This window comes from Marmota monax, unplaced genomic scaffold, assembly GCF_021218885.2.
Source record: "Marmota monax isolate L192 unplaced genomic scaffold, Marmota_monax_Labrador192_F-V1.1 WCK01_AAM20220418_F8-fsc00037, whole genome shotgun sequence".
Taxonomy (NCBI): domain Eukaryota; kingdom Metazoa; phylum Chordata; class Mammalia; order Rodentia; family Sciuridae; genus Marmota; species Marmota monax.
In genome coordinates this window covers 7,668,002-7,693,160 of record NW_026693245.1, presented here as the reverse complement: position 1 = coordinate 7,693,160, position 25,159 = coordinate 7,668,002, and the positions used below count along the sequence as shown (strand labels likewise).

At 35.8% G+C, this 25,159-nt stretch overlaps 1 protein-coding gene across 1 annotated transcript in view; it reads left to right on the top strand.

The window, feature by feature from the left end:
- Arl15 (ADP ribosylation factor like GTPase 15) overlaps positions 1 to 25,159 on the top strand; it is a 389,889-nt gene that overhangs the window by 152,492 nt on the left and 212,238 nt on the right. Inside the window, exon 3 of the mRNA XM_046456278.2 lies at positions 1,614 to 1,673. Within this exon, the coding sequence (XP_046312234.1) occupies positions 1,614 to 1,673 (60 nt within the window). The remainder of the gene's footprint in view (positions 1 to 1,613; positions 1,674 to 25,159) is intronic.

The window sequence follows — 25,159 nt, the reverse complement described above, 5'->3', positions numbered from 1 at the left end:
ACAGATTGTAGAATCACATCGGTTACACATCCACATTTTTACATGATGCCATATTAGTGACTGTTGTATTCTGCTACCTTTCCTATCCTAATTTGGAAAGCAGTATGGAGATTCCTGGGAAAGCTGGGAATGGAACCACCATTTGACCCAGCTATTGCCCTTCTTGGACTATTCCCTGAAGACCTTAAAAGAGCATACTACAGGGATACTGCCACATCAATGTTCATAGCAGCACAATTCACAATAGCAAGACTGTGGACCCAACCCAGATGCCCTTCAATAGATGAATGGATAAAAAAAACGTGGCATTTATACACAATGGAGTATTACGCAGCACTAAAAAATGACAAAATCATGGAATTTGCAGGGAAATGGATGGCATTAGAGCAGATTATGCTAAGTGAAGTTAGCCAATCCCTAAAAAACAAATGCCAAATGTCTTCTTTGATATAATGAGAGCAACTAAGAACAGAGGAGGGAGGAAGAGCAGGAGGAAAAGATTAACATTAAACAGAGACATGAGGTGGGAGGGAAAGGGAGAGAAAAGGGAAATTGCATGGAAATGGAAGGAGACCCTCATTGTTATACAAAATTACATATAAGAGGTTGTGAGGGGAATGGGAAAAAAATCACCTAGTAATTCTTATAATTGTATGCATTAAGTAACTTTTAAAGCCATAAATGAAATGGATTCTCAGACACTACTGATAAATTAACTTTTAAAGTTTTATGGGGCTTAAAACACACATACACACACACACACACACACACACACACACAGAGTACATGGCAAAACATTCAGATGAAAGAAAAGAATCTCCATTCTATTGAAGGCTTTCAGATCCCCAGTGCTTCTGAGGGTCATTACTAGTTCAAGTTTTTTTGTGGCCCCCTTTCAAAAATATTTAGTGTACGTATGGACATGTGTATATTTGTATGGGTATATGCACATTCTTATGTTTCAACTGAATTGACTAACTTGAATGATAATAGTTAAGTCCTAAATATAATATTAATCATAGGACTATATACTCTGAATATATTTTTGTAATATAAATTTTTATTGAGTGCTTTAAAAATGATTGTATTACTACAAATGTATAATTATGATTGTACTTTTAAGAAACATATACATATGCATTATTAATCATGTCCTTAAAACACTGATATGAATGATATATTCTAATATAAGATGATTACAATATAAATACCTTAATCTCTAGAGTTACTGAGTTATATATGTGAAAAAACTGTTAAGACATTCACTTTAGTATTTAGATCCAAAGACTGCTATCAACTTAATGTTTTTTGAAGCTTCCCTATACCTCCAAATGGCAATTGATAAATGTTGCCCAGTAGCATAATATATTAAGTAACAAGGCATTATTTTGAAGTAAAGGGAATAGCATTATATTTTGTCATAATTAACAATGTTTTCAGAATTACAGAAGATAATATGAGGTTGTCATCTAATTTTAGAAATTATATGTTTCTAATGTTGGTATGATCTATCAAAGTACATTCTGATCTGCCAAAAAAATAGAGAATTTGAGCATCTTGAGTATTTTAATGTAATATTTGCTAATTCTTATTTTTTTTTTTTTTAATTTTAGGTTTTAGTATAAAGGCAGTGCCATTTCAGAATGCCATCTTGAATGTGAAAGAACTTGGAGGTATGGCATTTAAAATCCTTTCTGTGTCTCAGTTTAACTTTACCAAAAAACTTGGTTTCCATGTATTATATATTACTAAAACATGATAACTTATTCTAGGGGATTTATTTTTACCTTTTCTCTTGATAATATACATTCAAGAAATATTTCCTTCTCTTTTTACATAGGTTTTAAAATTTGTCAAAGATTTCCAAGAGATATAAATTTTGTTTTCTTTTCTATGAATTAAGGAACTACACTAATAGCTATTTATATATGCTCTACTTCTTGGCTTTACTTGTTGAAAACTGTTCTGTTCTTGAATGACACCTGAAAAGAATTTTAGTATAATCAAACTGCACAGGGCACATATATATATATATATGTTTTAGTTTGTATTTATGCTACTAGTTTTGTTGTATTCAATCTTTTTAGAATGTATTTGTTCTGATAATAAATCTTTGCCAGTGGGTCTTTGCTGGCCAAGCACATTTATTGGGTAGGCTGTACCCCAAGGCATACATCACTCAGTCTTCCATTACACCCTCTGTCTGGCACATTTTGGTTGTGTTTTATGTCTGCCAGGGTCTTAACCCATGTAAATAGATTAACAAAGAAATCAGTCAATTCAGTGAACCTACTAAAAATTCTCTAATGGCACAGGAAAATGGTGAGCACTCTGTAGTTTAGTATAATATCAGTGAGTTTAATGGCTTAGAAAAAAGTTCTCTTCCATTTATTTAAAAGCTTTGTGATCTTGACCTTACCCAATTTCTTTCTTTCTTTCTGTCTTTTTAAATTTCCACTTCTCCTTTAAGGTCCTTCTAACTGTGACCTATTTTGTAGCCTGATGAAATTGAAATACTGACTTTATGTTGTTTTGGTAGTATTTGATACCTTCTTATTTTTATCTAATGAAATATTGACCTTTTCAGGTGTCTATTTTCAGAGCAGATTTGCCTCTGTCAGTTTTACAGCTACATTTGGCTTTTATAGCATTAATCTTTAAAAGCAACTATGATTGAGAAATTCTGATTTTTCTTAAAAGATTTAGTTTTATTATAATTTTGACACCCAAAATCACATTACCCAAGTGTTCTCATAGTAACATTTTTACATAAAATTTTAAGGTGCTGTGTTTATTAGGTTCAGTATTTTAATACTGCATTAGTTTCTGGTGGCTCTTTGCTCCTCAGTGACAATAATATTATTTAAAAATATTTTAGAGCTAGATAACATGTTGTAAAAATCCAGAGAATCAAAGTGTATATGGTTGGAGGATTCTGTTGACCTTAAGTTTGGCTAGTACTTAGTGTTACTAGGTTGGACATGAAACTTATTGAACACCTAGCAGCAGGAATAAAAAACTATTGGTTAATTGAGAAGTATTTGTTATATATGATGATTATTTGGATGAAATAAATAGCAAATGTGTCTGGACAGTAAAATACAAACATTTAAAGGAATTTATTTTAACTTTGGCTCTGTGCCACTGAAATTCAGTGCCATGGAAGATTGAATTGAAGGATTAGGGATATAAAACATGAAGATAGGTCTGTTCCCAATTTTAATTTTGTTGAAAGACCTGTGCCCTGACGAGTGTGGTGATGGAAATTACATGGGGCAGGATACTATAGGGTTTGATGGTAATGTTTCAGTTTGTACCTGTTCTGTAATGAGGTTCGGAGATGTAGGTAAAAGAGCTTTAGGGATTGGAGCCGATGTGTTAGTTCCAGGCTAATGATATGTGGGTTTTGTGCATACATTAGTACTAAAGAGCACATTTCTAGGAAAAGTTCAGGTTATTTTCCTCCTCTCAACTTTAATAGCTGTCTTTTCAGTTGAGAGACTATCTCAAGGAAAAGGTAGCTTTCAGAGTAGCGAGTATCCTGTGTTCTATCCTCAGAGGTTCGCAAAAGAGGGAGTTGATTCAGAGATGGTTCGTGCACTAATTCATTTATTGAAATATTCTTTTTGTAATCAGTACTATCTATGTCTAAGCCAAGAACACTTGAAAAGGTAGGTTAACACATGTAAAGAAAGGAAAGGAAGGTTAACATGCGTAAAGAAAATATAATTTTCCTAGAGTTTTAAATATATTCTAGATACCAAGGGGATCATCCCCAATGTAAGGTTTGGGCATTTAGGAGAATTACAACTTATTAAAGTCAAGTTGTCTGAGCTGCTTGACTGAGAATTTTTAAGTTCAAAAGGAAAGAGTTTAGTGTTTTAGGATTTGGTATGAAGATCTGAAGCTTATATTTACCATCACAGTATTATTTAGAAGGTAGGTTAGTTGGAGTTTAGTCAGATTGTCAATCTGGAGAAAAATTTTGAATTCAAGGGAGAAACTCAGAAAGATAGTGGGTAGAGGTAGGCAGGTAGGGAGAGCCAGTACAGTGATGGCATCTTACTGGGAATGCCAAGTAGTTGTCTTTATCCTTAACTCAGGATGGCATGGCCCCTGTTTCTCCCTGTGAACATCCTTTCTTTGTTCTTATTGATAGTTCCAAGACTTCCTGTCATTCCCTTTTATAACCTGAAGTTAAATGTTTTATTTTTTTCAAAATAGGAGCATAAAGTTCATGCCTTTTCCTATCTAGTAAGAACTGGTAATGGAGGAATAACTATGAGTCATGGAGTTAAATTTAACAACAGTCTATTTGGGGGGGATCTGAGTGACAAACTATGAGTTTGCACACATACCTGATGTGTGTTTGTGTCCATGTATATATATATTATGCATATGTTAACTATATGTAATATATGTGCAGGTAGATTATAGGCTATTATCAATTTTCTGTTTTATGTGTTTCTCTTTTACCTAAAAATTCTTATTCATACCAATTTCTCCCAGTGGGGCATTTTCCTACTACTCACTTAGCCATTGTACCACAACGTGTACCACAGTTGTTTGTCTAGCATGTACCCAGGGGCTGAAAATAAAAGATCTAAAAGACAATTTGTCTTCAACAAATACAGGGAATTAGCAAAATTTTTGAAAATAATGAAACTAAGGGGAAAACACAGAAGTATAAGGTAAAGGATGACACAGAGATAGTGCCGCCTAGTTGTATGATGGGCCCATTTCCTTTTTGCCGTTTTAGAAATAGCTTGCTTTCCTCATCTGGCCTGTCTCCCCCTGCAATCTGCACTGATTATGCCTATCTTTATGTGAAATTAGAACTCTAAATTTTCTTCTGTTTTTCCCTTACTTCCCTTTTTCTCCCTCAGCTTTTCTCACTTTATCTTTGTGACTTCATGCCCAGGGAGTAGGTGTTGTTATTGTCTTACAGACAATGAGACACTGGGCACCAGGATGTGGACAGCTTGAATGACTTAACCAAGGCTACTTGGAGGGGGTGGTGGGGACTGGCCTGCGCAGAGGTGCTTAACCTGTGTACTACATGTGTAAAGCATTTTGCCCAGTGCCTGGCACAAGAGAAGGGCTCCCACACATCATCTGCTGCTGCTTTTATCATTATCAGCTGCGTCATTTAAGGTCTTCAAGTGTTGGTGTTTTTTTCATTAACACTATATTGATAAAACATCATATTGACAAAACATGAACACATTGCCCTCTCTCAAAAATTTATGGGACTTCACCTCTGATTATTGCATCTACTTTTGTCATTTTTTTTTCCTGTCACTCTTTTACATAGAGGTCACTCAGGTCAAACTCTTTTTCAGTTATGGCTCTCACTTTGGGTACTATAGTCCTGCTTCCTTCCTTCAATTTCTTCAACACTGCCAACTAAATCACCATCACTCATACTTTCGAAACTATCCAGATCTGCTTACAACATTTCATTTTCATATTCTTTTTATAAATATGAAAATTTGTATTCCTTAAAATATTTTGTATTCATTATGAATATGAAAATTGGTATTCATTTTTAAAATAAATATTAACAAATGTTTACTGAATCCATATTGAATGCCAGTCTCCGTTTTAGGATGTTGTGGTTATAGTGTAAGAACATGTACATCGTCCCTACATAAACCAGGCAGTAGGCACTAGGGAACCTCTTGTGTTCTTTCTCTCTCTCCTTAATTAAAGCCCAGTCCTAATTCCTGTAGGCTAGAAGAAATTCCTGGGTTAATGCTGTTATACCTGAAGGGATTTCCCAATACTGTCCAGCAAGGGTTTGCTGATCCTTTTGAAGAACATTCCATAGTTCCTCAGTAGGCTCTGTAAACTACTTTTTCCTGTATATTCTTTCATTTACATGGTTTTTATTCAAGTTCTAAATCCTTTCTTTTATTTAATTACTCTGCTTTTCTTGCTCTGAATTATTTTTGTTTGTCTGGTTGTTGTGTAAGACTCCTAGCAGGGATCCTGCAGAGACAGATGGATTAATCTTTTAAAGAAATTTTTTTTTCCTTCCCAGTGTGTTTCCAAACCTAGTTTTTCTATATAATTCTGGGCATGCCCATCTTCCTGTATCTCTCTTTCCTTATCTGTGAAATGTAGCAATAATAATTGCTACATCCTATCATCCTTATGAGGACAAAATTAGATAATACAAGCCAGGTTCTTAGAGTTTGCATGGCTTATAGCTAACATTATGCCAGATTTGCTTTCATTATAGTTACATTCTCACTACTCCCCCAACCAAAAACATTAAAATATAAAAGACAAAATTCAACAAAGCCTTTTCCCACCCATATTGCTTTTTCTCTCTGTGGTCATACTTCAGATAAGGCATTCTTTTCCCACACTGTGTTTTACCTGGTTAAACTGAAAAGCCTTTGGGAAGGGATTACATTGGAGACTTGTTTAGCCACCTAGCATAGTTTTGTGCTCCACATTAGTTAATATGAATTGTTTTTGCCTCTTTCCAGCTTACCACCTTTACTTCTGTTTTCAGATTTCACCTGAAAACATCTCTCTGCCTGCCAGAGCCTCTTCTTTTTCTTTTTCTTTTTTAATATTTATTTTTTTAGTTGTAGTTAGACACAATACCTTTATTTATTTATTTTTATGTGGTGCAGAGGATCGAACCCAGGGCCTCGCACATGCTAGGTGAGCAACCTACCGCTGAGCCACAACTCCAGCTCTGTCAGAGCTTCTTACTTGCTTTGGTCTTCTATTTGGCATTTGTGATTTGAGCACATTACCGAGGTGCATGAAGTGTCTGACATTTGGCCGAGTTGTAAGTAGTCATCGGCACCACAGTTATATCGTAGCTCTGATAATTTTTCATCTTAGTAATTTGCAGTTCTTAAATCTACAAACATTATTTTTTTTTTGTGCCATCTTGTTGTTCTTTTTTCTCTTTTTATTTTGAAATTTTAGAAGTGAATTGATGGAATCCAGAGATTAAAATTTCATTTCTTAACATGTTTGTTTTGTCAATTATTGATCAGGATCCAGACATTGCCATGTTCCCTAACTGGATTCTGGAACCATGATTGGCTTTGCCACATGACTTGTTTTCTTCCTCTAATATTCTAACAAGTTGTGTCTGAATTGTCTCTATTCTCCCACCCCCAGCCACCATCCCCACCCAGTGTACTCTTTGGCAGTCTTGTCTTCACAGTTGACATTAGGAAAGCTGAAAAGCAGTTAGCTGCCTTTTTTGTGCTTCAATATTCATTGCTGTTAGTTGTCAATCAAATGGAAAAGTTCATGAGGATTTTTTTTTTTTTTGGCACTCTATTTTAATTTTTGTTTTCCTCTAAAGAAAGGATAACTTTTCCCCTGCTTCTTTTCTTTTTTTTTTTTTTTAAAAGAAGACTGCAAGAACAGTGTGGAAAGTGCAAGTTATATTCCTTTACCGTTTATTTCAGCCCATGCAATAGTAAGTGAATGATTTTGGGGGATTGTCAGCTCAGCCATTTTTTAAAGGTTGTTTCTTTCAGCAGCCAAGCTGTTATATGAAACAGATGTTGACTCTGTCCTGTTTCTTTGTTTGCCTGAAGGAACATGCCTCCTCATAGTGAAAGGTGCTGTTTGTTTGTATCCTGTTAGTTGTCTTTAGGTGCCGTTAATCTGTCCAGGTTATTTGCATTTCTGAATTTCTCCAGAAACTATCCAGGGCAAACTTCTTGACAGGCAACCTAGGGCACTGTTGCCTGTTTCTTTTAATTTCTGCTTTCCTATGCAGGCCATTTGATGTCTGTCACCAAAATAAAGCTTTCTTCCTTCAGAGACTTCTTTTATTAAGACTTACTTTGGAAGAAAGCGTAACTCTCATTTTTATACACAACATTTCTCACAGTCCTGTGTATGTTATGCTTCCCCTCCATAGCCCCACTGCCACTTCTTATTAAAAAAATAATCTAGCTTAGTAATTCCAAATTTAATGTAATCCCTGACTCACAGAGTCATGCTATCCTACAGAAATAGGGAAAGAATAAAGATCGTATACACCGATGAATTGGTTTTATATTAGAAAAGGAAAACAGTGTAGGCAGATAGACTTGCTGGGCTTATTGTGGCCTGTCTTTGAGAAGACAGGTGGAGTTACGGCAATTTCTTGCTGATACAGGAGAGAGCAGCTGGCCAGTTGAAAGCTGTTCTAAACATCTGCACACACGGGTGTCTGTGGAGGAGGGGGCAAGAATCCATGTCCGAGGCAGAGGTGATGCCAGCACAGGAGTGAGGGCCCAGGAACACCTTAGGACTGTCCTGTGAGTACATCAGAGGCAGCTGTACACGAGGAAATGTAATATTCTTTATCTGTTGTGTAACTTTCTAGAAGAAATGTATTTCAGCAAAGAGAGTGGTGTCTTAAGACCCTCTGCCACTCTCTGCATTTGCACTTCCTATTGTTTCTTTATCTGTGAAATATAAGTTTTAATAAATCACCTCTACTTATTTCCCAAGGGATTGGGTTGGAAGAGAATAGTTAAATTGCCTAAAGCTCCTCAAGAGAGATGCTTTAAGAATAGAAAGTGGTATTTCCACTAATTCCCTTTTTATAGTTGTGGATCTAGTGTGGTATGTAATATTGAATGATCGAAACTTCTTGATATAGTATTGTTTCCTTATCTAAGAAAAGAACCAGGCCTCTCTGGAATGGGAACAGCCAGTTAACTCCTGGCTCCCTGAGCTTGTACTTTCTCACTTAAGCTTAGGCTATACTAGGGGAAATGATATTGGTATTAAGCCAAGTCTCTTGGATGTGAGTTAAAAGGCCACAGCTATCTGAATTGGTTGAACAGGATCCCAGGGTGGTGGTGTTCAAGCGTTTTTTACACTTGCTAAGGGAAAACTGAGCCAAATAGTCAGCAGAGCCAAATAAATGAATCCAGGGGCCCAGAAGTCTGTTACTGGCTGATGTAGACCTGACCTTAATTTTTGTTTTCTTTTGGAAAAGTGCCCTAGGAAATTTTTAAAAACCTATCTTCCCAGTTGGAGTCTAGTATAGCACACAATAGTCTACTTCTTCCAAGATGGTATACCTGGAGAATGTTCTAGTAGTTAGCTTCTTGGCCTTTTGGGCCCCCACCCCATGCCCACCCCCTGGCAATAGGGATCTCATGTGCTTCTGAAGGTTGCAGCTACACTACTGTTTCCTACTTAGGGGCAATCAGGTCATTTCACGTCTTCCAGCTCTGAAGAACTCACTCATAGAACATCCGTGTTGGGTTCTCAGCTTAACTTCCTATCCCTCTCAAGGGCATAAGTATTTCTGTTTCTCCCAGGGGTTGCCATAATAGCAACTAATTTTCATTGTGTATTTGGTTTCATGTGATGTTGCAGCAACAGCACTGGAAGTCAGAGACCAGTATTTTCCTCTAACAAAACAAGCCATGGGACATTGGGCAAGGCACTTAACTTTTCCAAGGCTGCTTTCTTTTCTAGCAGCCGATGATGCTGGTAACATTTCTCCTGTTTGAGTACGACATAACTAGTTTATTTTTATCTTGAATTCACAGTGTCTCCTTCACTCTAGCCTCTGTAACTGTTAGAGCTGGCCTCTAATCACTGTGCAGAACTGAAGAGCATTATTTGCTTTGTTTTCCTTTCATGTTAACTTCTTTAGTTATTTATTTTTGATTTAGATATTTAGGTAAGTCTTAATTGTTTTGTGTTGTGTGACGCAGGGCATACATATAGAAGGTGACATCATTGATGGCAACTTAACAAAGTTACTATCACTATGCTCTTTAAGAAGCATTACAGTTTGATGTGGTAAGTACTGTAACAGGATTAAGTGCTAGATGCAATTAAGATCATATATAAAGAACAAAGGAGGTTTCACAGAAGAAAAGAATCTAGGAAAAAGAACATACAGAACAAAAGTCATGGAGGGGTTACTGGGTTTGGTTTATGGATGGGAACAGTATAAGAGAGTTATAAAAGCATTGAAAAAAATACTATAATTTTTTTTCTTTTCTTTTTTGGTATGGGGGATTGATGCTTAACCCAGGGATACTTAACCAGTGAGCTCTTTTCATTTTTTGTGATGAGACAGGGTCTCACTAAGTTGCTTAGGTTAGCTTTGAACTTGGGATCCTCTTGCTTCAGCTTCCCAGTACTGGGATCACAGGCATGTGTGATGTATACTTGGCAACACACCATAATCTTAAGGGTTCACTGTGTTATAGTTTAAGTTAAGAGGGAAATTTGTCAAATTATGCCCCAAGATGCCAGACTAATGCTATGCAAAATGTTTACATTTTGTGAATACCAATTAATATGATGGGCTCTGAGGATACAATCCCTGCCACACATTTGCATGCATGCACATATGTGTACACATACACATGAGATCATCTGAAGTCCATTCCTTTGGATGTTTGAGTGGGAAAGTGTCAGTGGCCATTAATGATTATGTAAGTTCTCAGAAAATGTTGAACTTTACTAGACCCCTGTCATTGGAATGGCAACTCAACAACCCCGGGAAAGGTAATATGTTTATAACAGTTCATCACCTACCAGACTAGGCTTTCAGACCTCAAACGGAATAAAATAGATTTGGATATAATTGTTCAGGGGTTTTACAAATATGTTGGTTTTAACTTCCCAAGGTCTAAAGATTCTATTGACAATGTCTGATCATTTATTCTTGAAAGTCACTGATATTTATAGCATTACTGTGAGAAATAAAAATGAGGAATTTATTATGTGATTAGTTATTTTTTAATACAAGTATGTAAAGTCCTGAAATTTAAGTAACTTACCTGATTGAAAATTAACAGTTTTTTAAAAATATATGTCTATTTTTTTCTTTCTGGCTCAAACTCTGTATGACCAAGAAAAAAGAAAAAGAAAAAGTATCAGAAAACAAATTAGTGAACATTAACAAATCTATAACAAAAATAGATTTAATGTGAAATGAAGAAAGGAAAGCAAGACAAAGCTTGATATTCAGACATTAGAAACATGAAATAGAAGGGGAATTCATCAGGATTATTAATCAAAGAGCTCATTGGAGTTATTAATTGGAGCTGTACATTTGGAGCTGTGCCTTTATTTTTCTTTTCTCCTTGGTTAAGTAGTGGATAGCAGCTGTGTTTACCCACAAACTAAATCCTTGAGTGTGGGTGCTAGACCCAGAGAGGTAGGGCAGTGTCTCAGTAATGTTCTGACTGCCAGGTGGGTTAGAAAGCCCACACACACAGGAGACAAGCCACTTGTCTGTCCCCATTAATCACTGGAAACAGGCAGGAGTAAACAAAAGAGCTGGCAAACAGAGATTCTCGAACAAAAGATGAACATATAATTATGATCCACCATGATATGAACAAAATCAATACCACAGAGAAAGATACCAAATCAAAAATCGGGAGAAAAAGTATTCAAAGATTTAGAGGTAATAGAGTGATCAGAAGAAGACATTCAGAGAGCTGGAGAAAGGTTTTGTATTCAAGAGAAAGACTGACAGAACTTAGGAATTTAAAATTTAACGTTAAAATTTAAAAGGAAAATATTTGTTGACACAACTTAGGTGTGCATTAGTGAACATAAAGTCTGAGCTTGAGAATTTTTTTCAGAATGTCATGAAAAAGGAATCCTTTTGAAGTATGAGAAAGAATTTGAGAAACAGGGGCGATAGTTAACAGAAGTTCAAGCATTCTTTTAATAAGAGCTCTAAAAGAAGAGAGAAGAGAAGCTAAAGACTTTTAAATTATCAAAGAAATAATAAGAAAAAAGCCTCAAATACTCAATAAAAATATTAAAATTCATTGAGTTCTTTGAATGCCAAACATAATTAACAAGGAAAGTTCCATACCTAAACATATTATGAAGAAAAAGAAATCATTACTGTAATCACACTTGCTCTTCGCACTTTCAGACAGACACACATGCACACACACGAACATTATTTCTAATTTCAACAAGGATGATGTAAGGTAAAGTGAAATTAGCATAAAAATAATTCTTGCTTGAATTACAGAGTGAAATTAATGAAAGGAAAATTGAAGTTTAAATGTGTGTCTTAAAGATAATTAAGGGTAAACATGACCACAATAAAAGTAGAGTGACATATTCATTAATTCATCTTTATGAAAGTTTTGAAAAGTTACATATCAAACCTATATAATAAAATATCTTAGAGAATGGAGTGATACAACTACAGAAATACAGAGGATAATTAGAAATTATTTTGAAATCTTATACTCCAATAAAATAGAAGACATTGAAGGCATCAACAAATTTCTTAAGTCATACAATTTGCCCAGATTGAGTCAGGAAGATATACACAATTTAAAAAGACCAATATCAAGTGAGGAAATAGAATATGCCATCAGAAGCTTACCAACCAAGAAAAGCCCAGGACTGGATGGATACACAGCTGAGTTCTACAAGACCTTCAAAGAAGAACTAATACCAATGCTCTTCAATTTATTTCAGGAAATAGAAAAAGAGGTAGTACTTCAAACTCATTCTATGAGGCCAATATCACCCTGATCCCAAAACGGCAAAGACACATCAAAGAAAGAAAACTTCAGACCAATATCTCTAATGAACTTAGATGCAAAAATTCTTAATACTTCTGGCAAATCGAATACAAAAACATACCAAAAAGATTGTGCACCATGATCAAGTGGGATTCATCCCAGGGATGCAAGGTTGGTTCAACATACGGAATCAATAAAAATCAATAAAACATCAATAGACTTAAAGATAAGAATCATATGATCATCTCAATAGACACAGAAAAAACACTTGACAAAATACAGCACCCCTTTATGTTGAAAACACTAGAAAAACTAGGGATAACAGGAACATATCTCAACATTGTAAAGGCTATCTATGCTAAGCCTCAGGCCAATATCATTTTTAATGGAGAAAAATTGAAGGCATTCCCTCTAAAAACTGGAACAAGACAGGGATGCCCTCTTTCACCACTTCTATTCAACATAGTTCTTGAAACACTGGTCAGAGCAATTAGACAAAAGAAATTAAAGGCATATGTATAGGAAAAGAAGAACTTAAATTAGCACTATTTGCTGATGACATGATTTTATATCTAGAAGACCCAAAAAACTCCACCTTTGTTGAAAACTTCTAGAACTAGTAAATGAATTCCGCAAAGTAGCAGGATATAAAATCAACATCCATAAATCAAAGGCATTTCTGTGTATCAGTGACAAATCTTCTGAAAGGGAAATGAGGAAATCTACCCCATTCACAATAACTTAAATATATATATATATATATATATATATATATATATATATATATATATATATATAACATTACTTGGGAATCAACAAAAAGAGGTGAAAGATCTATACAATGAAAACTATAGAACCCTAAAGAAAGAAATCAAAGAAGACCTTAGAAGATGGAAAGATGTACCTTGCTCTTGGATAGGCAGAGTTAATATCAAAATGACCATATTACCAAAAGCACTATACAGGTTTAATGCAATTTTGATCAAAATCCCTATGGCATTCCTCATAGAAAAAGAAAAAGCAATCATGAAATTCATCTGGAAAAATAAGAGAATAGCTAAAGCAATCCTTAGCAGGAAGAGTAAAGCAGATGGCATCGCTATACCAGACCTTAAACTATACTACAGAGCAATAGTAACAAAAACAGCATGATGTTGGCACCAAAACACACTAGTAGACCAATGGTACAGAATAGAGGACACAGAGACTACCCACAAAATTACAATTGTAGACAAAGGTGCCAAAAACATGCAATGGAGAAAAGATAGCATCTTCAACAAATGGTGCTGGGAAAACTGGAAATCTATTTGCAACAAAATGAAATTAAACCCCTATCTCTCACCATGTACAAAACTTAACTCAAAATGGATCAAGGACCTAGGAATTAAACCAGAGACTCTGCATCTAATAGAAAAAAAAAGTAGACCCTAATCTTCATCATGTGGGATTAGGCCCCAGCTTCCTTAATAAAACTCCTATAGCACAAGAATTAAAACCAAGAATCAATAAATGAGATGGAATCAAACTAAAAAGTTTCTTCTCAGCAAAAGAAACAATCTGTGAGGTGAACAGAGAGCCTACATCCTGGGAGCAAATTTTTACCCCTCACACATCAGATAGAGCACTAATCTCTAAGATACATAAAGAACTCAATAAGCTAAGCACCAAAAAAACCAAATAACCCAATCAACAAATGGGCCAAGGACCTGAACAGACACTTCTCAGAGGAGGATATATAATCAGTCAACAAATATATGAAAAAATGCTCATCATCTCTAGCAATTAGAGAAATGCAAATCAAAACTACTCTAAGATATCATCTCACTCCAGTTACAATGGCAGCTATTCTGAAGACAAACAACAATAAGTGTTGGCGAGGATGTAGGGAAAAAGGTACACTCATACATTGCTGGTGGGACTGCAAATTGGTGCAACCAATATGGAAAGCAGTATGGAGATTCCTTGGAAAACTGGGAATGGAACCACCATTTGACCCAGCTATTCCTCTCCTCAAACTATACCCAAAGGACTTAAAAACAGCATACTACAGGGACACAACCACATCAATGTATATAGCAGCACAGTTCACAATAGCTAAACTGTGAAGCCATACTAGATGCCCTTCAGTGGATGAATGGATTAAAAAAAATGTGTCATATATACTCAATGGAATTTTACTCAGCAATAAAAGAGAATAAAATCATGACATTTGCAGGTAAATGGATGGCATTGGAGAAGATAATGCTAAGGGAAGTTAGCCAATTCCAAAAAAAAAAAAACAAATGCCAAATGTTTTCTCTGATATAAGGAGGCTGACTCATAGTGGGGTAGGGAGGGGGAGCATGGGAGGAATAGATGAATTCTAGATAGGGAAGAGGAGTGGAAGGGGCAGGGGATTAGCAAGGATGGTAGAATGTGATGGACATCAGTATCCAAAGTACATGTATGAAGACACGAATTGGGTGTCAACATACTTTATATACAAACAGAGATATGAAAAATTGTGGTATATATGTGTAATAAGAATTGTAATGCTTTCTGCTGTCATGTATTTTAAAAAATAAAATAAAAAGAATGGAGTGAGAGTTCATTGGGATCAAATACAATTTTTGCATTATCTGAGTTACATGAAATTTTTTTCCATGGGAGATTTTTTTAAAGAATGGAATTTTTAAAAAGAAATATAAAGAAAGAAAGCAAAGAATATTTGATAAATTAAGCAAAATTTAGGAAAGGAATGAAATAACCAAAAAAGTTATGATGAATAGAAAGCATAAAGCATACATGTATGTATTTGAATACATCTATTTGAATGTCTTAAATTTAAAGGCTTGATTACATCAAGTGTTGGCAGAATGTAGAACTGAAACTTCTACATTGCCAATCGAGTGCAAAATGGAGCAACCAGTTTGGAAAAACGAATTGGCAGTCTCTGGAAGAGGAAAAGCACACCAATCTTGGAGTCAGGCCAGTCTACTCATTGGAGAAATGGAAACTTAGTTTTATACAAAATCTATGTAAATGTTCATAGCAACTGTGTTTTTAATATGCAAAACTGGAAACAACCCAATGTCATTAATTGGTTAATAGAAAAATTTTGGTATATCCATACAACTAAAGACTACTACTTTATAAATAAATGAACTGTTGATATGTGATGACATGGATGAGTCTAGACATAATTATGCCAAGAGAAAGAAGCCACATAAAATAGTATTCTTGTGATGGGATGAGTTTGTATACTATTTACATATAATTCTAGAAAATGAAAACTAATTTTCAGTGATATAACAATCAATGATTACCTGAGAATGGGGGAAGGCAATAAGGGTAGAGTTTCTAAAGAAGGTTTAAAAGGATCATGAGAAGACTTTCAAGCAGGGAGTAGACTTATTACCTTGATTGTAGAGATGCTTTCACATGTGTGTGTATGTAAAAACTCGGCAAACTGCATATGCTACACATGTACAGTTTATTATGTGTCAGTTATACTATAGTAAAGCTTTCAAATATTATATACTCAAAATTAAAAGATATAATCATCTCTGATTAAAAATGATTGAAAATATATTTTGTGGGAGGACTTTTGGTCCTTTTCTTGGATTGCTTTCCAGTGAAAAGCTATTTCAAATAGGCCAAGGAAAAAGCCACAGCTAATAAATAAATAAATTGATTAATCAATTAAATTTGATGGGGAAAGACTTGGAAATATATCAGTTTATAAATAATCATATATAGCTGAATTAAAATTGAAGGTGCAAATTAACACTTAAAACTAATATCAAAATATTATCAAGTGCATCAGTTTAATAGGCAGACTTTTTAAATCTCATTGCTAATAAGACTGATTAATCTGCATAGTAGTGTTTAATTAATAATAGTAATGCTTAATTAATAAAAGAAATATGTACCGCAGACTCATTATACAAAGAGTGAGCAGTTTCTTAGACTAACCCAGTTGTGGTTCATTCTGTAGGTATGTTGAAAACCATATTGGTACAGCATCCTCTTCCCAATCTTTGTGGTTTTATTTATAAAAGCTATTCCTGTTGGTAATTTTGCAGTTGGCAAAATGTAGATCCCATAGGAAGTAACAAGTTGTGGGAAAGAACAACAATAATGACATTAAGATGGAAAAAAAGTATCTTGCTTCCAAAACACAGAAAATTGTGCTTTTGAAATCTATTTTTTATGTATGTATGTGTGAAATACCTTTTGGGGGGGCGTTGTTCAAGAATCTTTGCAGCTTTAAATCATCTTGTCAGGCTGATCTTCCCTAAGTCTTATGTTATCCAGACCATGCCTCTGGTTGAAGTTTTCCAACCAGACCTTGTTTGGCATAAAAAGCAATGTATTTTTCATTTGCATTTTTCCTTGCTTCTTTTTTCCAAGTCTCAGCAAAATGCCTGGTAGAAATAGTTATAGGCATTTTTAGCAAAAATCAATATGCTAACAGGGTGGAACATAAATATGCTTTCTATCTCTGTACTTTGCCATCAGTGATCTCTGTCGAGTGGAGTCACTGCTACTGTGTTCCTTCTTGGGTTTGTTTGGTGGTTTGTCTTGTTTTCTGTGGTACTGGGGATCAAGCCCAAGGCTTCATGAAGTTTTTTTATTTTTTTAGGGTGATGGCAGATTGTGTGTATGTATCTGTATCTATCTATCTATATCTGTCTCTATGTCTTTCTTTCTAAATCTCAGAATGTGTTCATAGATTTTGGTGGCCTAGCCAGAGCAGTGATAAGATTACTGTATAAGTGATGAGCTTATACTTTAGGAACCAAAGGTAGAATGCTAGCCATTCTTATTTTATTCTTCACCTCCAATGTCCTCTAAATATATTTAGATATATTTTACAAACATTTTATAAGTTGTAGGACCAAGTGCAGATTTCTTTAATGGTGTTATGGTTTGGATGTGAAGTTTCCACCATGTGTGGAAAGCATGGTTCCCAGTGCAGCAAGAATCAGAGGTGATGCTTTTAAGAAATGAGTGGCTCTTGACGACTACAGTCTCATTAGTAAGTTAATTCATTTGATGGATTCATAATTTGAATGCCCTACTGGCTCATAATTGTAGGCAGGTGGGATGTGGCTGGAGGAAGGTGGTCACTGAAGGCATGTCTTAGGGGCCAGGGACAGATATAGCCCCCATTCTGCTTTTACCCTCTTTCTGCTTCCTGGCTGCCATGAACTGAGCAGCTTTCCTATGCAATGCACATTCTACCATGATGTTTCTGCCTTAGAGCCAGCCAACCACAGACTGAATCCTCTGAAACTGTGAGCCAAAACAGACTTTGCTTCCTTTAAGTTGTTCTTGTTAGGTATTTTTATCACAGCCATGAGAAGCTAATGCAAATGGTGATAGGTTAAGAACCAAAATGATTATGCCTCAAATTTAGAAAGGTAGAAAGGTATTGAAATCTTCTAGGCATATCTCTGAATAGACTTAAATTTCCTAGTCATTTGTTACTCTCTCTGTTTCTATCAAAACTGAAAAGAGGCTGAGGAGGAGGATTGGCAGCAGCACCTGACAATTCAGGGTTGAAATCCAGATGACTCCCCCTTCCCCAAATTGGAAAATATAGCTCTGTTACGGTTCCTTCAAAGGCTTCTTTTCCCCTTTCTGAGTTTGTTCTGTAAGTCAAAATCATCAGTTTAGTTTAACTGTTGCTACAACTTTTTTTTATTAGTTGTTCAAAACATTACAAAGCTCTTGACATATCGTATTTCATACATTTGATTCAAGCGGATTATGAACTCCCATTTTTGTCCCGTATACAGATTGCAGAATCACATCTGTTACACATCCACTTTTTTACATACTGCCATACTAGTGTATGTTGTATTCTGCTGCCTTTCCTATCCTCTACTATCCCCCTTCCCTTCCCCTCCCCTCCCCTCCCATCTTCTCTCTCTACCCCATCTACTGTAATTCATTTCTCTCTCTTGTTTTTTTCCCCTTTCCCCTCACTTCCTCTTATATGTAATTTTGTATAACAATGAGGGTCTCCTTCCATTACCATGCAATTTCCCTTCTCTCTCCCTTTCCCTCCCCCCTCTCGTCCCTGTTTAATGGTGATCTTCTCATGCTCTTCCTCCCTGCTCTGTTCTTAGTTGCCCTCCTTATATCAAAGAAGACATTTGGCATTTGTTTTTTAGGGATTGGCTGGCTTCACTTAGCATAATCTACTCTAATGCCATCAATTTCCTTGCAAATGTCATGATTTTGTCATTTTTTAGTGCTGAGTAATACTCCATTGTGTATAAATGCCACATTTTTTTTTTATCCATTCATCTATTGAAGGGCATCTAGGTTGGTTCCACAGTCTAGCTATTGTGAATTGTGCTGCTGTGAACATCGATGTAGCAGTATCCCTATAGTACGCTCTTTTAAGGTCTTTAGGGAATAGTCTGAGAAGCGGAATAGCTGGGTCAATGGTGGTTCCATTCCCAGCTTTCCCAGGAATCTCCATACTGCTTTCCAAATTGGCCGCACCAATTTGCAGTCCCACCAGCAATGTACAAGTGTACCCTTTTCCCCACATCCTCGCCAGCACTTATTGTTGTTTAACTTCATAATGGCTGCCAATCTTACTGGAGTGAGATGGTATCTTAGGGTGGTTTTGATTTGCATTTCTCTGACTGCTAGAGATGGTGAGCATTTTTCCATGTACTTGTTGATTGATCAACTTTTAAGACAACTAAAAAAAATTCACTAGGGGATTTTTGACACTGAGGTAGCAAGAATGACATTGTAAATAAAAGTAAGAGCAACATTGAACATAAGAGCCTTTGCATTAGGTGAAATTGCTTTCTACAAACATTTCCTGTAGTTCTTTTGAAGGACTGGAGCTAAGAGAAGGACCCCAAGGCCACTGCCCTGTTATCATTCAAAATAAAGGAAGCCCAGGCAGGACAAAATGAATGTGCACACAAATCCCATAGACTGAGAACCAGATGCTCAGGTATAGGAACCTTGTTTTCTAACTAGATAACTATTATCAGCCTTTGTCTTGGCTTATGTTTAAATTGACCCAAAAAAAAAAAAAAAAAAAGGCAACTTTCTCTCCTCCTTTTAGAGTTCAGTGCCTTCTTCTAGTCCTGTTTCAGGTAGTTGGGTGTTCCAGTGCTTTGAGTCTTGGAACTTCTTTCTATTGGTCTTCTAATCTCAGGTCTTAAACTACTTGATCTCATGTAGGAGTCAGGGGACAGTTCCTTTGTCCCATTACTCCCTGGACCTAAAACAGCATACAGCTTTCCTCTGAATGAATCTTCCCACCTAATGCCTTCTTTCTCCTTCAGGCTTGTGAATTTCTTTTTTCCCCTCTTTTGGTCAGTGGAGGAAAAAAAGGAAAAAAATATCAAAGAACGGAAATTATCTCTTTACCTTGATTCCATCTTTCTGAAAGAGATTATAGTATAACTGTTAGGGGGATCTTTGTTCCAGCTGATTTCTGCCCTTCTTTCCACTGATCTGCTCACTTTGAGTCTAAAGGTATTTAAGAAAAAAATTGCATGAGGGAGTGAGGAGTGGACTTGGGTTTTTACCTACCAAAGCTTTTATCTAAAACTGCTAGATATATTTCTTTATGATTGATTTAATAAAATGGGGCCATTTGAAAACAACTCTATTGTGATTTTCAGCTTTGGTAAGATAAAGAGAAATCATATTTTTATTGCCTTATTCAGCAAGCATTGAGTATTACCCAGATTTAATGGTCCTAACTAGTTTATTTTAGATTGCTTAAAAAAAAATTCTGCATTACCATAGTGCCAGGAATTGAGGTTAATTGATTTTGACACCACTCTGACACCTCACCACCATTATCATCCATAGGTACTGTACTTTTGGAAAAAGATCAATAGAATCTAGTCATCTGTCATTTAAAATATTACCGAGATCCTCCTTTTTGAAAGACATATGTAGTTGTACTCTGCTTGAAGAAAACCTTATATATAATAACACAGATATGTATATTTTAGGCTTTATTAAGTAATTTTTTAGTATTACAAAAGAATTTTTGGTTTTTTAAAAAATGTTTGATACCAAAGTTTCCTCAAATATTGAAGTTCCAATATATTTTAAGTTATTTTTTTGTTATTATTTTTTTTTTGAGAGAGAGAGAGAGAGAGAGAGAATTTCAATATTTATTTTTCAGTTTTCGGCAGACACAACATCTTTGTTTGTATGTGGTGCTGAGGATTGAACCCGGGCCGCATGCATGCCAGGCAAGCACGATACCACATGAGCCACATCCCCAGCCCTATTTTAAGTTATTTGTGCTATGTATTTTCCACACTATTTAAAGCATAAGACAAGTCTAAGATTCTCTTTGTATTAGTCATGGAGATGTTCTGCTTATATTCTTCACTCATCTCATTTTCCTTTAGGAAGTTTCCTCTCTTAAAATTATTCTAGTTTGTGTTACTGTATTTTGGAATCCATTCCTAAAACCCATCATGCACAGCCATCTTGTACAACTTTAACTTCATGTTAAATTTCTTTGGTAAAATTCTCTGTAGGCTGTTGTGGGATTAAAATGTTAGATACTCCTCCATTTGTCATCTAGGATGAAACGTCTCTATGAATAAGGAAAAGAACAAAAGATTAATGGGTATCAGATAATAAAATCTAGTAATTTCGAAATAGAGTCATTCTTTTCTCATATCTTTTTGTCTTAAGATAACTACCCCAGTCTTATCTTAGTTTATTAATTAGAGAAGCTAAAATGTTAACTTGGAGTGAGTGACACTGTGGCTATTAACATTTTTACATGTACTGTGGTTTTCTGTGTTTGTTCTCTTTCTTATTTTCCTAATGGCTTTTTCTCAGGTAAGGGAGGATTAGGCTGCCATTCTAAAGAGGAACCAACTGAGAATGAAATAAAATGTGTGGCTAGCCCAAAGTGCAGTGCTCCATTTTAATATAGTGTGAGCTGTGAGGCAGAAAGACAGGACTCTGTGGACTCATCCTCCTTGCTGAACATCTCTGGGAATTGTGTCCAGGGAGTTCAGTGGGGTACGTCAGTGGCCAGAGGAAGACACAAGAGGGCCAGGACAGAATGACCCTGTGCGTCATTTGGCCCACATGTGTGCTGACCACATAAACCTTCTTTGGGACTAGAAAATGCCTGACTAACCTAGAATATATCACTGTGCTTATTCCTGGCCCTGTTCTTGTTTTTAGTGTGCAGTGGGTGCTATTGCACTGTTTGAATATTGCTGCAGCTTGCTGACCTGGGGGAGCCTCAAATGGGGTGAGGGCGGGTAGTTATCTGCTGCAGTTCTAAATCAAATTTTAAAACAACAAAACATTTTAATATCTGTGTCTGGAAGGGAAGTGTTTGGAGCCGTGCAACTGGCAGGCAGGAGACTAGGGATGATTCTCGGGCCAGTTTTAGACACAAGCTGAACTCTACTAAAAGAAACCCAGGCAGACTCTCCTGTCTGGCTTCCCAGTAAAGTCAGAGGGGACAGTCCTGGCAGTACTATAGATTTGTATGCTGGGATAGATATACACTACAAAACTTTCAGCCCTGTGGCTATAAAAAGAAATATTTTTTATGATGTCTTCGTTGTTTAAGAGCAGGCTTTGAGTTTTGTTTAACATTTAATTCCTATGCAATTCAAAAACCAGAATTCTATCTTCTTGAGTGCTTAAGCTCTTTCAGATGTTTTTATTGTGTAACATTTTCTCCAGATTCTTCTTTTAATGTATGTTTTTTTTTTCTCACAATCTGTTAAAAGATCAGTTTGTGTGAATCTTGACACTATGATGCTATTTCATGGTTTTAATTTGAATGTGAGTTGTTGCAGCTGGAAGCATATGATTAATGGCACAGACTTGTTTGTCACAAAAGCAGATGATATTTTACATTTAGTCAAGATGCATTGAAAACTTAACTTGTTTGTATTTTAGTGGACCTAAGTCATATTTTAATTCACTTTGGAATTCTGCTTATCATTTGGATTGATCTTTAGCACACAAATGTGTTGTTATCTGTATTATGTAACTGACTATTAAAGGTATTTTGAAGATGGTTTGGAAAAATTACATATTAAATATAGTCAGCTAGGTAACCAGATATTTTTGCTGAAAATGGTACTAAATGAATCAGTGAGTCTGGGAGTTGGTGTGCACAAAAGGGAGTGGTTTTAGAATTTAGAAGTTCATACTTGATTGCTTACATATTTTTATTTTTATTTTGTTTTTACTGTTTACCCACATAGTTAGATGATGGTCCTGGTCTCACTTGCCTCTTTCCCTCTTGGAGAGTTCTGACCTATGTGACACACAGAAGTGTCTACAGATTCTTCACCTGCACTGTAGAGTTCACACTGGGTGATGGGTACATTTGCTGCAGTGGTCTAAGCCAACCTCCTCAAAAGCAGTGTTAGAATGTGGCATATGCAGGGCTGGGATGGTGGCTCAGTGGTAGAGCGCTTGCCTAGCATGTGTGAGGCACTGGGTTTGATTCTTAGCACCGAATATAAATAAATAAAATAAAGGTCCATTGACAACTAAAATGTATTTTTGAAAAAGTGTCATATGCAGTCTTCTTCATAAAAGAGTTTTACAAATTATTTGAGGTCTCAGTCTACTTCCAGTGATTTTATCTCCTAAAATAACATGAAAACATGTTAAATCAGCTGTTGCTTACTCAAACCTGATAGGCTAAATAGGTATTCTCTGTTTTCAGATCTCTGGCATGGGACTGAACAGTTTCAAATTGAGTACTTGCATGGTGAGGAAGCTAGGGTCTCAGAAAGCATGTATACACACCACATTTGAAATGTTTTAATTATTTCAATTTGTTATAATGTACTAAAATCTGAATTTTATTTGTTTGCTAAAACAGGCCCAGTTCCATCTGATGGAGCTATACTAATGCTTACATCTTCCTATGCAGTAATTCAAAAGCATCAATCTTGCTGCCATATACTCTGAAACTCCACATAGTTTTTCTAAACTAAATGTTTTTTGTTAAGCTATTTTTCATATGATAATGGTCTGAATGTCTATCACCATCCTGGTTCCTTCTTCTGAACAAGTTGTAAATTGTGGTTTCTTGTAAATGTGAGCCCAGAGGTGTGATGCTGTAGATGTGGTCTGAACAGTGAGGCTCATCTCTTTTCATCTGGCACTGTTTTTCTTAATACCAATAATACAAACTGTAGCACCTCATTGGCTCATATTGGATGTGCCGTTAAAACATCAGATGTTTTCAGTCAGATCTTTCCCATTCTTTTCTTTGGTTGATTTTTTTTTTTTTTAATCTCAAGTACCAGACATTACTTATATCTGTATTAAATTTCATTGTGTAAGCACTGGCTCATTGTTCTAGCTTGTCAAGAACTTTTTGATTTCTTTTTTATTTTGTCATCTAACATGTTAACAGTTTCTTTCAGCTTTGGGCCCTCTGTAAATGTTGCTATGATATCTTTAATGTTTTTGTTCAATTAAAATGTATAAACATATATTAAATTGTCTGCTCTGTGCTAGTCTCGTCCTCCCTGTTCGGGGTATCAAGATGATTTGAATATAATCATTTCTTCAGGGAGTTCACAGACTGTAGGGAATAATAGACATGTAATTATATAACTATAATGCAGGGTGATAATTACTATAATAGAGTTATGTGTAAAATTCTGTGAGAACCAAGGTTGGTTGCAAATCATGGAAGACTCGGTCCTTTCATGTTGGCATAAATCCATGAATTTTTGGTTATGGCAGTTATCAGGTATAATGCTACCTAATTATTAACACCTGGTGTGCTTTTTTTCCTTTATCTTCCTTTTTTCATTCCTACCAAAAGACACAAGAGGCTCATTAAATTTCCTTCCTTCCTTCCTTCCTTCCTTCTTTCTCTCTCTCTTTCTTTCTTTCTAAAATGATCTCATACTACAGTATTCCCCAAATGCATCAACCTGACAAGTTAGTCCAAATGGAACTGAGAATTTTTAGAAAGGTTTATTCTTAATGAACACATGTGGTTCTTGGTGATCCCAGTTTTTTTTTTTTTAATTTTTTTAATATTTATTTCTTAGTTTTCGTCAGACACAACATCTTTGTTTGTATGTGGTGCTGAGGATCGAACCCAGGCCACACGCATGCCAGGCGAGCGCGCTACCACTTGAGCCACATCCCCAGCCCATGATCCCAGTTTTTAAAACTGGGGGCAATATTTGCCTGTTGCCAGTAGTCTGGTGTCGTTTTCATCCTCCATTCTATATAACATCACTTAGAGCACTTTTACAAGGGCATCTGAGTGTGTCTGCTGTCTTAGTTTGGGCTGGGAGACTTGAGTGAATTTAGAGAAGCTGGATGCACTCTCTTCTACCTGCAGATTCCAATCTCCTTTCCAGATTGAAAGTCATTGTTTTTTATGTCCTTTCTGTGTGTGTGTGTTTGTTTCCTTTAGCTGTTCTTAACATTTCTGCCAGCATAAATCCATCTGACCCTTCAGTCTTTCCCTTGCATCCTCCTTTCTCTTTAGGATGATCAGTCATGGGCTGGTTTTTCCTCTTCTTCCACCTCCAATTATGATTTTAAACCTTTATAAAATCTAGGGTAAATGACCAGTTTTGGTATTATGTTTTCTAGGATAACATATCACCCACTTCTTCTTGGATGGTCACAATTAAATT